Source organism: Hemiscyllium ocellatum, chromosome 16 (assembly GCF_020745735.1).
Source record: "Hemiscyllium ocellatum isolate sHemOce1 chromosome 16, sHemOce1.pat.X.cur, whole genome shotgun sequence".
NCBI lineage: Eukaryota > Metazoa > Chordata > Chondrichthyes > Orectolobiformes > Hemiscylliidae > Hemiscyllium > Hemiscyllium ocellatum.
This window is the reverse complement of record NC_083416.1, coordinates 74,592,331-74,605,688: the sequence shown is the minus strand read 5'-3', so window position 1 is coordinate 74,605,688 and position 13,358 is coordinate 74,592,331. Positions and strand designations below refer to the sequence as shown.

At 42.7% G+C, this 13,358-nt stretch overlaps 1 protein-coding gene across 2 annotated transcripts in view; it reads right to left on the bottom strand.

The window, feature by feature from the left end:
• Nucleotides 1-13,358, bottom strand: part of hdac3 (histone deacetylase 3) — a 36,236-nt gene that overhangs the window by 8,233 nt on the left and 14,645 nt on the right. For both annotated transcript variants that reach the window (XM_060837383.1, XM_060837382.1), the window contains 5 exons: nt 12,270-12,403; nt 11,553-11,633; nt 9,747-9,820; nt 5,860-5,924; nt 3,665-3,754 (listed from right to left, as the gene is read on the bottom strand). In XM_060837383.1, the coding sequence (XP_060693366.1) occupies nt 3,665-3,754; nt 5,860-5,924; nt 9,747-9,820; nt 11,553-11,633; nt 12,270-12,403 (444 nt within the window). The remainder of the gene's footprint in view (nt 1-3,664; nt 3,755-5,859; nt 5,925-9,746; nt 9,821-11,552; nt 11,634-12,269; nt 12,404-13,358) is intronic.

The following is a 13,358-nucleotide window of genomic DNA, read 5'->3' as shown; positions in this document are numbered from 1 at the left end:
ATGCCTTTTAAATGCTATAATTGGAGCAGCCTCCATACGCTCTCTGGTAGCTCGTTCCATACATGCACCACCCTCTTGTGAAAAAGTTGCCCCTTAGGTCCCTTTTAAAATCTTTCCCCTCTCACCCTCAACCTACGCCCTCTGGTTTTGGACTCCCGTAACCAGGGGAAAAGACCTTGACTATTCACCCTATCCATGCCCCTCATGATTTCATAAACCTCTGTAAGGTCACCCCTCAGCCTCCGACGCTCCAGCCCCAGACTATTCAGCCTCTCCCGAAAGCTCAAACCCTCCAACCTTGGCAATATTCTTGTAACTCTTTTCTGAACCCTTTCAAGTTTTGCAACATTCTTCCAATATCAGGGAGACCAAAGTTGAATGTAGTATTCTAAAAGTTGCCTAGGGAATGTCCTGTTCAGTCACAACATTATCTCCCAACGCCTATACTCCATGCACTGAGCACTAACAGCAAGCATACCAAATGCCTTCTTCACTATCCCGTCTACCTGGGGACTCAACTTTCAAGGAACTACACAAGATCTCTTTAATCAATTTGAACGGTCTCAGGGAAATTCTCTCCATACCCATCAAAACAGCACAGAGAAGTTCCCTGCACATGTTCCACTTTGTCTGCTGTCTGGTTAGCCCTTGGTATGACATTCTACCATCTGGTGGAGGTCAACAGTGGAGGGCCCTCTATCAAGGGGCTTTCCTTCTTTCCAGCAGTCTGGAGGATGGAGTGTGCTGCATGTTGCAGCTTCAAGCAACAGAAGGTTACATTCAATCGCTGGGTAGCAGGCCATCGGCAGTTTTTGTGGCCTGGTGGAAACTCTATTTCATGCTTCTGTTGAATGTTGTCACTTGCAGCCTGTTTAGTTTCTTACAAGGGCTGCTTTTAAATTGCTGATTGCACTTCAGCTCCATGCTCTGGCTTATTGGCACCCTGTTGGGAGGAGGGTGGGCAGAACAGAGGACCTTTTTGTGGCCCTAGTCAAACTGGTCATCAATAGGTCCAGGCAGCTGGATTTTGAGGGGTCATAGCACCTGTGCCTGTGTCCCTGTTTCATGGTGATATCCACACTTGAGGGTTCATCGAGAGGAACTTGCAGTCATTACAAGTCACTCGGCTGGTTAGAGCCACACTTATCAGAAAGGTGGCAGCTGTACTTGGATGTCAATCATGTCAGCTCCAGGGCATCCCTGCAGGAGTTCCTCAGAGTAGTCTCCTTAGCCCAATAATCTTCAGCTGCTTCATTTAATGACCTTTTCTCCAACATAAGCTGAGTAACTGCGGATTCTCATTGATGAATGCATGATGTTAGGCACCATTCATGATGAATCATGTACTGAAACAAGACCTGGACAATATCTAGGCATAGGCTGATAAGTGGCAAATAATCTTTGTGCCACACAAGTGCCTGGCAATGATGTTGTCTACCAAGAAAAAAATTAACCATTATTCCTTGACAATCAATGGAATTTCCATTGCTGACTCCCCCACGACCAGCATCCTGGCGGTTACCATTGACCAGAGATTGAACTGGACTGGCCATATAAATACAGTGGCTGCAAGAGCAGGTCACACATTAGGAATCTTGCAGCAAATAATTCACTTCCTGACTCCTCAAAGTTTGTCCACCAGCTACAAGTCAGAAGTATGAAATACTATCCACTTGTCTGGCAACGAGTGAAGTTCCAACAACACTCAAGAAGCCTTACACCATCAAGAACAAAACAGACCCACTTGATTGGCACCATATCCATAAACTCCACCAACCACACACTGGCAGTGTTTACCATCTACAAGATTCTCTACAAAAACTTACCAAGTTGCCATGAACAGTAGCTTACAACCTTTTGAACACTACCATTTACAAAGGCAGCAAATACACGGAGACATAACCACCTGCAAACTCCCCTCCAAGTCACACACCTCCTGGTTTGGAACTAAATCACTGCTCTCAGTGTTGCTGGGTCAAAATCATGGACCTTTTTCCCTAAGAGCACTGTGGGTGCTCTACACCTCAAGGATTGTGCTGTTCCAGAGGGTAGCTCACCACCTTCTCAAGTACAATTACGGATGGGTAACAGATCCTGGCCTAGCATCAGCACAAACAGATTTAAAAAGCTGCATATTTCCAGCATTTTCAAATTTCAGCTTCTAGCGTATTTTGCTTTTGTAAAATTCTATCCACCCTAGCTTTGACATTTTCAATGGACCTCCTGGCCTTAACGGCCTTTTGGGAACAGTCTGTATGTTCTCTGATATCGCCCCAAAACAGACTGGCTATAATTTTAATGTTTATCACCTTATCACCTCCTTCAGCAGAGGATATAGTTTCCCTATAGCTCCCTTATCGAACCAGTGGTTAGCGTGGCTGCCTCAGCACCAGGGACCCGGGTTTAATTCCACCCTCAGGTACCTGTAAGAAGCTTGCACGTTCTCTTAGCGTCTTAATGGGTTTCCTCTGGGTGCTCTGATTTCCTCCCACACTCCAAAGACGTGCAGGTTAGGTGGACTGGCCATACTAAATTGCTAGGGATGTGCAGGCGAGGTGGATTAGCCATGGAAAATACAGGACTATTCGGATAGGGTATGGGGTGAATCTGGGTGGAATGCTCAGAGGTTCAGTGTGGGCTCAATGAGTTGAATAGCCTGCTTCAACCCTGTAGGGATTCTATAAAATCCTCTAATCATCTCAAGCACCTCAATTAGATCACCTTTTAATCAATGCTCTATACAAACATAGTCTATCTAAGGTATCCTCATCATCTAATACTTTTAGGCCTTGTATCAGTCTGGTCAATCTTTGTTTCACTCCCTTTAAAGACAATATGTTGTTCCTGAGGTGTGATTCATTCATTCAATCGTAGAAATGGATGCAGTTACTCCAGACAATGTCATCCTGGAGCTCTTTATAAACTCAAGTCTCTTGGGAATCTCTTGTCCAAAAAGAATATACATCCATGAAGGTGCTAAAGCACTGTGACCATCTCCAACAGGACTAGATGGTGGCCAAGTGCCAAAAGTGGAATGAGTGTTTGAAACCCAAGCATAACACGTGACCATGCCCAAAACCAGTAACGGCAGGGTGCACAGATCCAGCCAGGAACGTTTTAGTCAACACAGGTATACCACCTCCAGACAGGAAACAAGTTATCCTTGATCCCGAGGAACTGGCAAGATAACAAACTATAATTTCATATTCACCTCCTTTGTAAGCCACCATTCAAGGTAATAGCCAAGATTCCCAGAGGCTTTTTAATTATTTTCTGGTCCTGTCCGCTTGCTTTCAGTAATTTCCGCATTTTGACCTCTAACTCTGCTCTCTCCTCCACAGTTCCCAGCAATTCTCACTTTAGTAAATACAATGCTCATTGTTTGTGTCCTGAGTGGATGACCTCTCACCTCCCCCACACTGAATTCCATCTGCCACAGTTTTGCCCACTCACTTAACTCAGTAATGACCCTTTGCAACTCTGTTCCCAACTACATTGGTTCCTGTACCAACTTAATATATGTTGCCAACAAATGTAAACCCTCTCTAATCTAAGAGACAAGTCGTGTATTGTGAAAATTCGAAGTTCCATTTCAAAAGGGTCACACACCTCCAATGCTTCTTATCACCTTTAATTCTGAGCTTTCACATCATCATTCACTCACCAGCATCTAGCAACGTTTCGAACAGTGTATCCCCCACCTCCCATCACCAGTAGAGGAATGTTGAAGCTTTTCACAAACTCTACACAGTCCCTGCAAAAACAGAATTCACATTATGAATGCACAAACAACTCCAGTTCTGCACCATTGACGTTTCAGGACCAGAGAAGCAGGAGGAAACTACTCAATTAAGATCATAGTTAATCAATGTCTTAGCCCCATCAAGTCAGCTTGGTTTTGGAACCATTTTCAAATATATAAACATATCAGCTTTGAAATTCCTAGCTCAAGACCATTTTTTAACTACTGCATTTAAATCAGTTATTTCAAAAATTATTTTGAGATAAAGTTTTCTGAAAATAAAGTTTCGCTTCATATATCAACACCATACTGGATTGTGAATCTAAAGTCAGAGGAACGTGATTAGTGTGCAAACTGGAAGAAGCTTTCCCATGGAACTCAAACAATAGATATTTTTGTTTGCAAAGTTAGCTGTAGAGCAGAAAATGAGCTGGGTTGGCTTTTGGACATGGGGTGAAAGTGAGGACTGCAGATACTGGAGCTCAGAGTCGAGAATATGATGCTGGAAAAGCACAGCAGGTCAGGCAGCATCCAAGGAGCAGGAGCCCTTCCTGATGAAGGGCTTATACCTGAAATGTCGATTCTCCTGCTCCTCGGAAGCTGTCTGACCTGCTGTGCTTTTCCAGCACCACACCCTCGACTCTGGCTTTTGGATATAGGTTGTTGTGGGAATAACATAAAACTGAGAGAGTGTGATGGGCGTACACAGATGCTGTCAAAAGGAATGCAATGGGGCAATTTGGTGCAAGCCAAACGTCACCTGTGACTCAATGGGAGACAATGCCCTTAACCTGGTGGCTGTGGGTTTCCACAGCAATCCAAATATAATATTGAGTCTGATAACCCCAGGGCCAACACAGGGAAACTACTGCAGTGTCAGTGGTGTTACGGCTCAATTAAATTTCAGGTAGAGCCTCCCGCTATTTTAAAGAGATGGGGCGTTCTCTGTTGAGCCCTGGGGTTAATATTTCATCCTCAACCAACATCACTATAACAGATTATTTTATCATGCTGCTCCCATGCAGGACCTTGTTGTGCACATTAATGATTCCACAGTAACTACACACTCCCAATTTGAAACATCATATAAGCACTAATCTTTCTTCAATGGGAATACTTTACCATTCAGATTGCTATCCAGGGCAATGTGTGAGAGGAATCTGCAGCACAAACAGACTGCGCAGCAGCAGCAAAATACCGTGACATCCATAAAATCGCAGTTAGCAAAGAGTGCAATGTGTCTTTTTATAATCATGCGGCACGGTGGTTCAGTAGTTAGCACTGCTGCCTCACAGTGCCAGGGTCCCAGGTTCGATTCTAGCCTCAGGCGACTGTCTGTGCGGAGTTTGCACATTCTCCCAGTGTCTGCGTGGGTTTGCTGCGGTTTCCTCCCATATCACAAAGATGTGCAGGCCAGGTGAATTGGCCATGCTAAATTGCCCATAGTGTTAGGTGCTTTAGTCAGAGGGAAATGGGTCTGGGTGGGTTACTCTTCAGAGGGTTGGTGTGGACTGGTTGGGCCGAAGGGCCTGTTTCCACACTGTAGGGAATCTAAATCTAATCTAAAAAAAACCATGAACTGGTGAACCATAGAAGCAACTAGATGAAAACAGAAGTTTCATCTAATTCGCCTTCTACCATTATGTAGACAATAGAACTGCTAACTCAGATGTCAGATAAGACAAGTTAGTGGAAAATTTACTCGCTGAGGGGTATGGAAAGGGTAAATAGACATGGTCTTTTCCCTGGGGTGGGGGAGTCAGAACTAGAGGGCATAGGTTTAGGGTGAGAGGGGAAAGATATAAAAGGAACCTAATGGGCAACTTTTTCACACAGAGGATGGTGAGTATATGGAATGAGCTGCCAGAGGGAGTGGTGGAGGCTGGTACAATTGCAACATTTAAAAGGCATCTGGATGGGTATATGAATAGGAAACTTTGAGAGGGATATGGGCCAAATGCTGGCAAATGGGACTAGATTAAGTTAGGATATCTGGTCAGCATGGATGAGATGGATGAAGGGTCTGTTTACATGCTGTACGTCTCTATACTCTACGGTTGTCAGTATAAATCACTGTCATGTCAGGTCAGGCATAATGCAAGAAAGCTGTGTGTTACCCATGTCCTTTTATACTGAGATTGAAGCAACCGAGACGATCACAGCCGAGAGAATCCGCACCACACTGGAAAAATAAATGAACAATGTCAGACAAAGGCACGTACAGTAATGAGGACAACTGCATTTGTAGAGTAGCTTTAACATTGCAAAAGCAAAGTTGTGTCAGAGATGCATGATCAAATAAGATATAACAAGCTGCAAAAGTGCAGGGAGACAGAGGAATCACAGTTCAGTAAGGGAGTGCCTTCGCAAATTTTATAGGGTAAATCGTTTTTATAATAAAATATAGTGCAGCTTGTTTGCAACTAACATCTTAAATAAATACACTGCTTTAGTTGGTCTAATCAAGTTCTCTGCCGGAGAGAAAGTGAGACCGGCAAATTGGCTAACTGCTTTAAATGATTCTGTAACTGCCAGAGAGCACACACCTGGAGCTAGTAGTATGGACAAGACATGCAGCATGCAGATTGGAGTCAGTGGGGGTTTGATAAATAAGGGAGAATGGTGCTTTCTCATTTATCTGTTTTCAGGAGTCTCCAAGAGTACTGGAGCTGAAACAACTCGAGGGGGCCAGGTGAAGACACAGGACCAGCACATTTTATTAACTATAAACTGAAGGTTAAAAATTAGTAGTTAAAAAAAAGTAAGATTAGATGCTCCTTTGACGCAGTGGTACTGTCCCGCCTTCACCAGTAGACTCAAGTGCAGGTTCCCACCTGCTCTAGAGACATTACACATCAAGGCAGAATGATTAAAACCATCTACAAAAGATTATATCAGGGCAGGACAATTGCAGAATGCCTAGAGAGAGTCAGGGACATTTCACACAATCTAAATTAACATGTTCGGGATGTTTCAGGAACAGCTGGTATGGAGTTCTTCGCAGGGCACTTTGCTCGCGCCATTGAACTAACTCTAAATGGGGAGTGGGAACCAGGAGAGAATAAGACCAGGGTGCATGAAATATTGAGAGATATAGGCTCCACTTGAACAGAGAATAATAAGTTTACAGCCGACGGTGGAAAAAGGGAGTAATTAAAACTTTCTAAATCAGGGTTACGCTGCACAAATGTGAACGCATTGAGTAAAGTGAGAAAGATCGGTGAATTACAGGTGCTGATTGCCATGTGAAATTATGATCTTGTGCTGATTACAGACTAGACTGTAGGAAGGGCAGCACTTTATGCTTAACATTCTTCATTACAAAGTGCTTCGAAAATATAGGAAAGAAAAGAAAGCAGTTAAGGAGAGAAGTGCAGTGTTAGAAAAGGTAATGTCTTGGGAGTTCAAAGTCAAGATCAATTGGTCTGGAGTTAAGGAATAAGACAACTGTAATTACGTTACTCGGGTGATCAGTATGAAGGACATAGAGACAAATCTTCAAGGAAATTACAGAGAAGTGCAAAAATGATCGAGCAGTTAAAGTGGGATATTGAATTACCTGAATATAGACTGGGATAGTGGTAATGTTAAGGGTAGTGTTCTTAGATTGGGTTCAGCAGAATTTCTTTTACAGCAGTATCTGTCTAGTCCAATCAGAAAACACTGCTAGACCTGGCTATAAGATAGACGAAGTGGGTCAGGTGTTAGTGGAAGAACATTTTAGCTACAGTGATCATTGACAATTAGGGATTAGGGTGAAAGTGGAAACCGATAATGGATAATCCAGGGTAAGAATAATCAACTGGGGAACAGCCAACTCAGTGGGACAAACAGAGCTGGATTGAATAGATAAAGGTTGGTGGGAAAGCCTGTAGAACAACAATCTTCAAATGAGAGGTGGCTCAGACAGAATCAAGATATACTCCTTTTAAAGAGAACGTTTCAAAGAAATTCAGCACTCGCTTAATGAAACAAGTAAGCGTCCTTATGACAGATGTCAGATAGGAAATACAATTTGGATCTTAGATGAGCACAAATATTCAGAAGGAAAGTGAAAAAAAACAAATAAAAGCAAAAAGGAAACACAAAAAGAAAAACTGGCAGCTAACATACCAGGGAATCCCAAAGACTTTTCTGGGCACATAAATAGTAAAATGGTGCTGATTTCCTTTTCGATGCATAGTCCTCCTATTACCACCTTTTACTGTTGCTGTACCTCAAAAAGACTTTGAAATTCCTTGCTATGTTCCAGGGATGAGAAACTGTAGCTATGAGAATAAATTGGAGAATTGAGACAGTCATCCTTAGAAAGGATAAAACTAAGGGGAGAATTGATAGAAGATTTTAAAATTATGTGGGTTCTGGACAAAGTAGAGAGGGGAAGCTGATGCTCTGAAATGGATCAAGGAAAAGGGGGCACAGATTTTTAAAAGACGCATTGAAAATGACATGAGACGAAACTTTCACACGAGTAGTTAGGATCTGGAATGCACTACCTGGAAATGTGATGGAGGCACACTCAATTCAAGCATTCAAGAGGGCACTAGATAATTATTTAAATAGTAATAATTGCTGGAATTATGGCAAAAGATAGCAGTCAGTCAAGATGCTCCTTCCGAAAACTGGTGCAAATATGAGACATCAAATGACCACCTTCTGCACTGTAACAATTCTGCGATTATGGAGAAAATAGGGAAGATGAGGTAAGTTTTTGAACATTCAAAGGAGGAAAGAAGTGATGGGACAATTTTGGGAGGAAATTTCAAACTTAGAGCTCAAGTACCTGAAGGCACTGATTCCACAGGCTAGAACTGAATTGAATAGATATCTTGGAGGAGATGACAGAGGTAGAGAGCAGAGAAGGCTTTGAGAACAAGGACAAGAATTATAAAATCAAGTGGTTCCTTATCCATGAGCTAATGTAAAACAGTAGCAGCAGGGGTACAGGGTAAATGAGGTAAATTAAGAAATGGGTAAAAACAATGACTGCAGATGCTGGAAACCAGATTCTGGATTAGTGGTGCTGGAAAAGCACAGCAGGTCAGGCAGCATCCGAGGAGCAGTAAAGTCGACGTTTCAGGTAAAAGCCCTTCATCAGGTAAGAAATGTACAAGTATTTAGGATAATCCCAAATTTAAAGTAGGTGGAATGCTTGGAATCGATAACTCCAGAGTAGACAAAGTTATGAATTGGGATATCGTCAGTATTTGAGTGAAGTCAGGGACAGTGTTGGGTGCTATTAGAGAGGTGAAAATAGGCAAGTCTTAACAATCAACAATTCAAAACTTAACAGTCCCTAACCCACTGAAAACAAAATGTATCGCCCAGACTGGTATTGAGTTATACCATGTAAGAATGTATTTGATTCGACTCGACTAAATCTTTTCATTTTTGTTAGATCCCTGATTACTGAACTTGCTGCCAAATAAAACAGTTTTGCATTTCCTCCATTAAAACCATCAAAACAACGATCAAATTTCACCTTAATGCTCTCTGCTCTATGGAGTGCAAACACAGCCCTTCCATATAATGCACGTTTTTCATTATTGGTACTACCCTCGCATATCTCCAAAGCCTTGTCATCCTTCTAAAGTGTGGTGTCCAGAATTGGACACAATACTCCAGCTAAGACCTTTATAAAGGTTGCACATAATATCACTGCATTTGTACTCTACGCCTCTATTTAGCAATCCCAATGTACTGTTTTTTTTCACAAATGAAAGAAACAGCCTTTTCAATTTGCCATGACATCTTCAGGGTTTTACACGCCAGATCTCTCCGTTTCTGTACCAACTTTGCAACTTTAACAGCCTCTCTCCACCATTACTGTGCAGCTGATTACAAACAGAATGGTAAAACATTCAGTTCGACCATGAATACAGCAAGGCTGTCTCCACCCTTTTCTGTCCATTAATGATCGATTTTTACTATCAATAATATATTTGAGAAAATTAGTGGGAGAAGACAGCGGGGCAACAGGTAAAGAATTAAAAAGTAAACTTACTTGTAACACTATACATGTCGGCTGGTAGAAATCCACCACCTGTTTGATAACTGGTTGAAACAAGAGCCTGTAACCTGAAAACCAATCAAAAAATAAAGTTATCTTCAAATCAGAACACAAGACTACCCCCATAACCCTAGTGCTAAAACAGGAGAAAAGAAGTGAATTGAGAGAGGGATCAACAAGGATCCACTGGCTTTGGTCACCTTCTGTAGTGATCTTGCAACTGTTCATTAGCCAACCCAAGGCCAGGAACAGAATGACAAAATGGGACCCAGATGGCTTCACACGAGTGCTGTTGACAGAGGTCAAGTGACGATCAGTAATGGACACCTGGACTTCTTTAAATGCCGACTGACTCCCTGACATTTATTGTTACAATGCTCCTTATTGTTGTGCAGGCTCTCCTGTCACAGTCCAGATTGAGAGACTGGAGGGAAATCTGCCTTTCAATCCATTGATTAGATTACTTACAGTGTGGAAACAGGCCCTTCGGCCCAACATGTCCACACCGACCCGCCGAAGCGCAACCCACCAATACCCCTACGTTTACCCCATTATCTAATGCTACGGGCAATTTAGCATGGCCAATTCACCTGACCCGCACATCTTTGGACTGTGGGAGGAAACCGGAGCACCCAGAGGAAACCCACGCAGACACAGGGAGAACGTGCAAACTCCACACAGTCAGTCGCCTGAGTCGGGAATTGAACCCAGGTCTCAGGCGCTGTGAGGCAGTAGTGCTAACCACTGTGCCACCGTGCCACCCGGATCCCACTCTTCCAGAACACTAACCCCATCAACTCCCATTACGGCACCCGGCTCTTGCAGAGAGAGATACAGCACAGGAAGAACCCATCGTGATTGTAATGACTCTGCTTATTACTGCTACTGCCATGACCTCTTCCCACATCCCTGAGCAATCATCCAATTCCCTTTTGGAAGTTTCAAACAAATCTGCTTCCTCAATCTTTCAGACAGTGCATTCCATCTCTGAAAAGCCAGTTGCTTGAAATGTTAACTTCAATTACACTCTATTGATACTACCTGCTGAGTATTTCCAGTATTTACTTTTAATCTTTAATGTCTTTTTTTAAATTTCAAAATGAATGCTATTCCCAGTCACCATGTTCCAGCAGCAGCCTGTATGTGAAAGGATAGCCCTTGATGTGGGCCCCCAACTTCTTCACACCCTTAAGACAGTGTCATCCAGTTCTGTAGGCCAGTAGTATGCTACTCAAAATATATACCCAGATTTACCTACCCCATTCAGTTGGTCAAAAATTGCAACTGCTTAGATTGTTCATACAACCCGTTCCTCCACATTTCACATCACCGACACATGTCAGCATCTTAGTACACTTTGAACAGCAGTAATAAAGGTAGCATAATGAACATAGATTGGGTTTGTGATCCAAAGGCCTGGACTAATATTAACCCAGATAATTCAAAACTTCCTTAAAACCCTGAATTCAGATTCTTATACACAATCAGAAGAAAAAATGTCTGTGAATTAAAAGCTGGTCACAGTAATCGACCATGAAACTGGCAGATTGTCGTAAAAATCCCTAATGTCCTCGTGCTACATGAAATGCTGTTTACCCAAAGATGTGTACCAGTGGTTACAGAAGGCCCACTATCATCATCTCAGGGTGACTGGGAATGGGCAATATATGCTGAGCAATGCCCACATCCTGGGAATGATTTTTTTTTAAAAATCTGTTTGAAACACAGCTTAGAAGACTGAGAGTGGAACAGTATTTGACAGATTGAGATATAGATGAGACTGAAAGTTCTTCTCCTTACTTTGGTCATCGATTCCATCCCGTAGGGGAACATTCAGGCAATAATAGCGGCCACTTTCTGCACCAACTTCGTACATGTCACCTACAAAAAGAATTTCAAACACCTCACTCTTCAACATGGAACAATGTTTTTTGATTAAAAAGTACTATGAAACAATAAAAATCTGAAAAGAAACAAACTCTGAAACAAGTAATAAATGTGTGCATTAACTCCATTAAATCCATCCAAGACTTTCCACGTCAGTTATCATCTAGTCCATCAACAAGTTTAAACATATCAACAAGACATGCTCTTCTATTTGTAAGAAAATACAAACCTAGTTAATATGAAATAATCTGTTGCTTATTTCCAGCATGTTTGGGTTATCTTTAAATTTCCAGTGATGATGTGAATGATTGATTGTTACTTTCAATGCAGCAGGCTGTTGTGAAATGCTAGCCTAGACACCAGTAGAGCGTCCTGCAATTTTCTCAATACCCAGTCAAGATGAGTTGGCTAACATCCATCTGGACAAGTAAATGGGACCGTAACTGAACATCTCAGACAAAGGACAACAGTTCATACAAGGGAGAATTCCCTCAGCACCACCCCTGTGACTGCACACCACTCCCTCAGGGAACTGCTGACATGAAACCAGAGAACTCACGTTTCAGTGGAAAAATGGCACTGAATTTTATTTTTGCCTCTCGTTCTGGTCACTAGCTGCAAAGTCCTCACCTGTTCCAGGAAAAAAGTAGTTCCCATACTTGTGGAAAGATACAGTCATAACTCGATCAGTCAGGTAGAAGGCTTCCTGCACCCCATCACCATGGTGAATATCAATATCGATGTACAGGACACGTGGGTGGTACCTGCAGGGAAGCAAAATGGTTACTGGAGTTCAGATTCGCCTGTAGAGTTACAAGATCCAATAGATATGGGCCTTAGACAGATGCAGATGGAAGGACAGTATTTCTTTTGCCGCTGCAGCCTTCAGGACTCAATGAGTTGAGAGCCTGAATGTCACTTCACATCTTTTACCCACTCCCCACTTCCAAGCACTTTCATGACCAGGTTGGCGTTCAGCACAGCTAAGCCGTTACCACCTATCCAGCTTTTCTTCTGAAACAAAAACAGAAATTGCTGGAAAAGCTCAGCAGGTCTGGCAGCATCTGTGGTGAAAAATTACAGTTAGCGTTTTGGGCAAGTGACCCTTCCTCAATCCAAAATGTTAATTCTAATTTCTCTCCACAGATGCTGCCAAGCCTGCTGAGCTTTTCCTGCAACTTCTGATTTTAACATAGAACATAGAACATAGAAGGATACAGCACAGTACAGGCCCTTCGGCCCTCGATGTTGCGCCGACCGAATCCTACCTAACCTATACTAGCCCAATAACTTCCAAATGCCTATCCAATGCCCGCTTAAATGACCATAAAGAAGGAGAGTTCACCACTGATACGGGCAGGGCATTCCATGAACTCACAACCCGCTGTGTGAAGAATCTACCCCTAACATCTGTCCTATACCTACCACCCCTTAATTTAAAGCTATGTCCCCTAGTAACACCTGACTCCATTAGCGGTAAAAGGTTCTTAGTATCTACCCTATCTATACCCCTAATCATCTTATACACTTCTATCAGATCTCCCCTAAACCTTCTCTTCTCCAATGAGAACAGCCCCAAGTGCCTCAGCCTTTCCTCATAAGATTTTCCTACCATTCCAGGCAACATCCTGGTAAACCTCCTCTGCACTCGTTCTAAAGCTTCCACATCCTTCCTATAGTATGGCGACCAAAACTGCACACAATACTCCAGATGAGGCC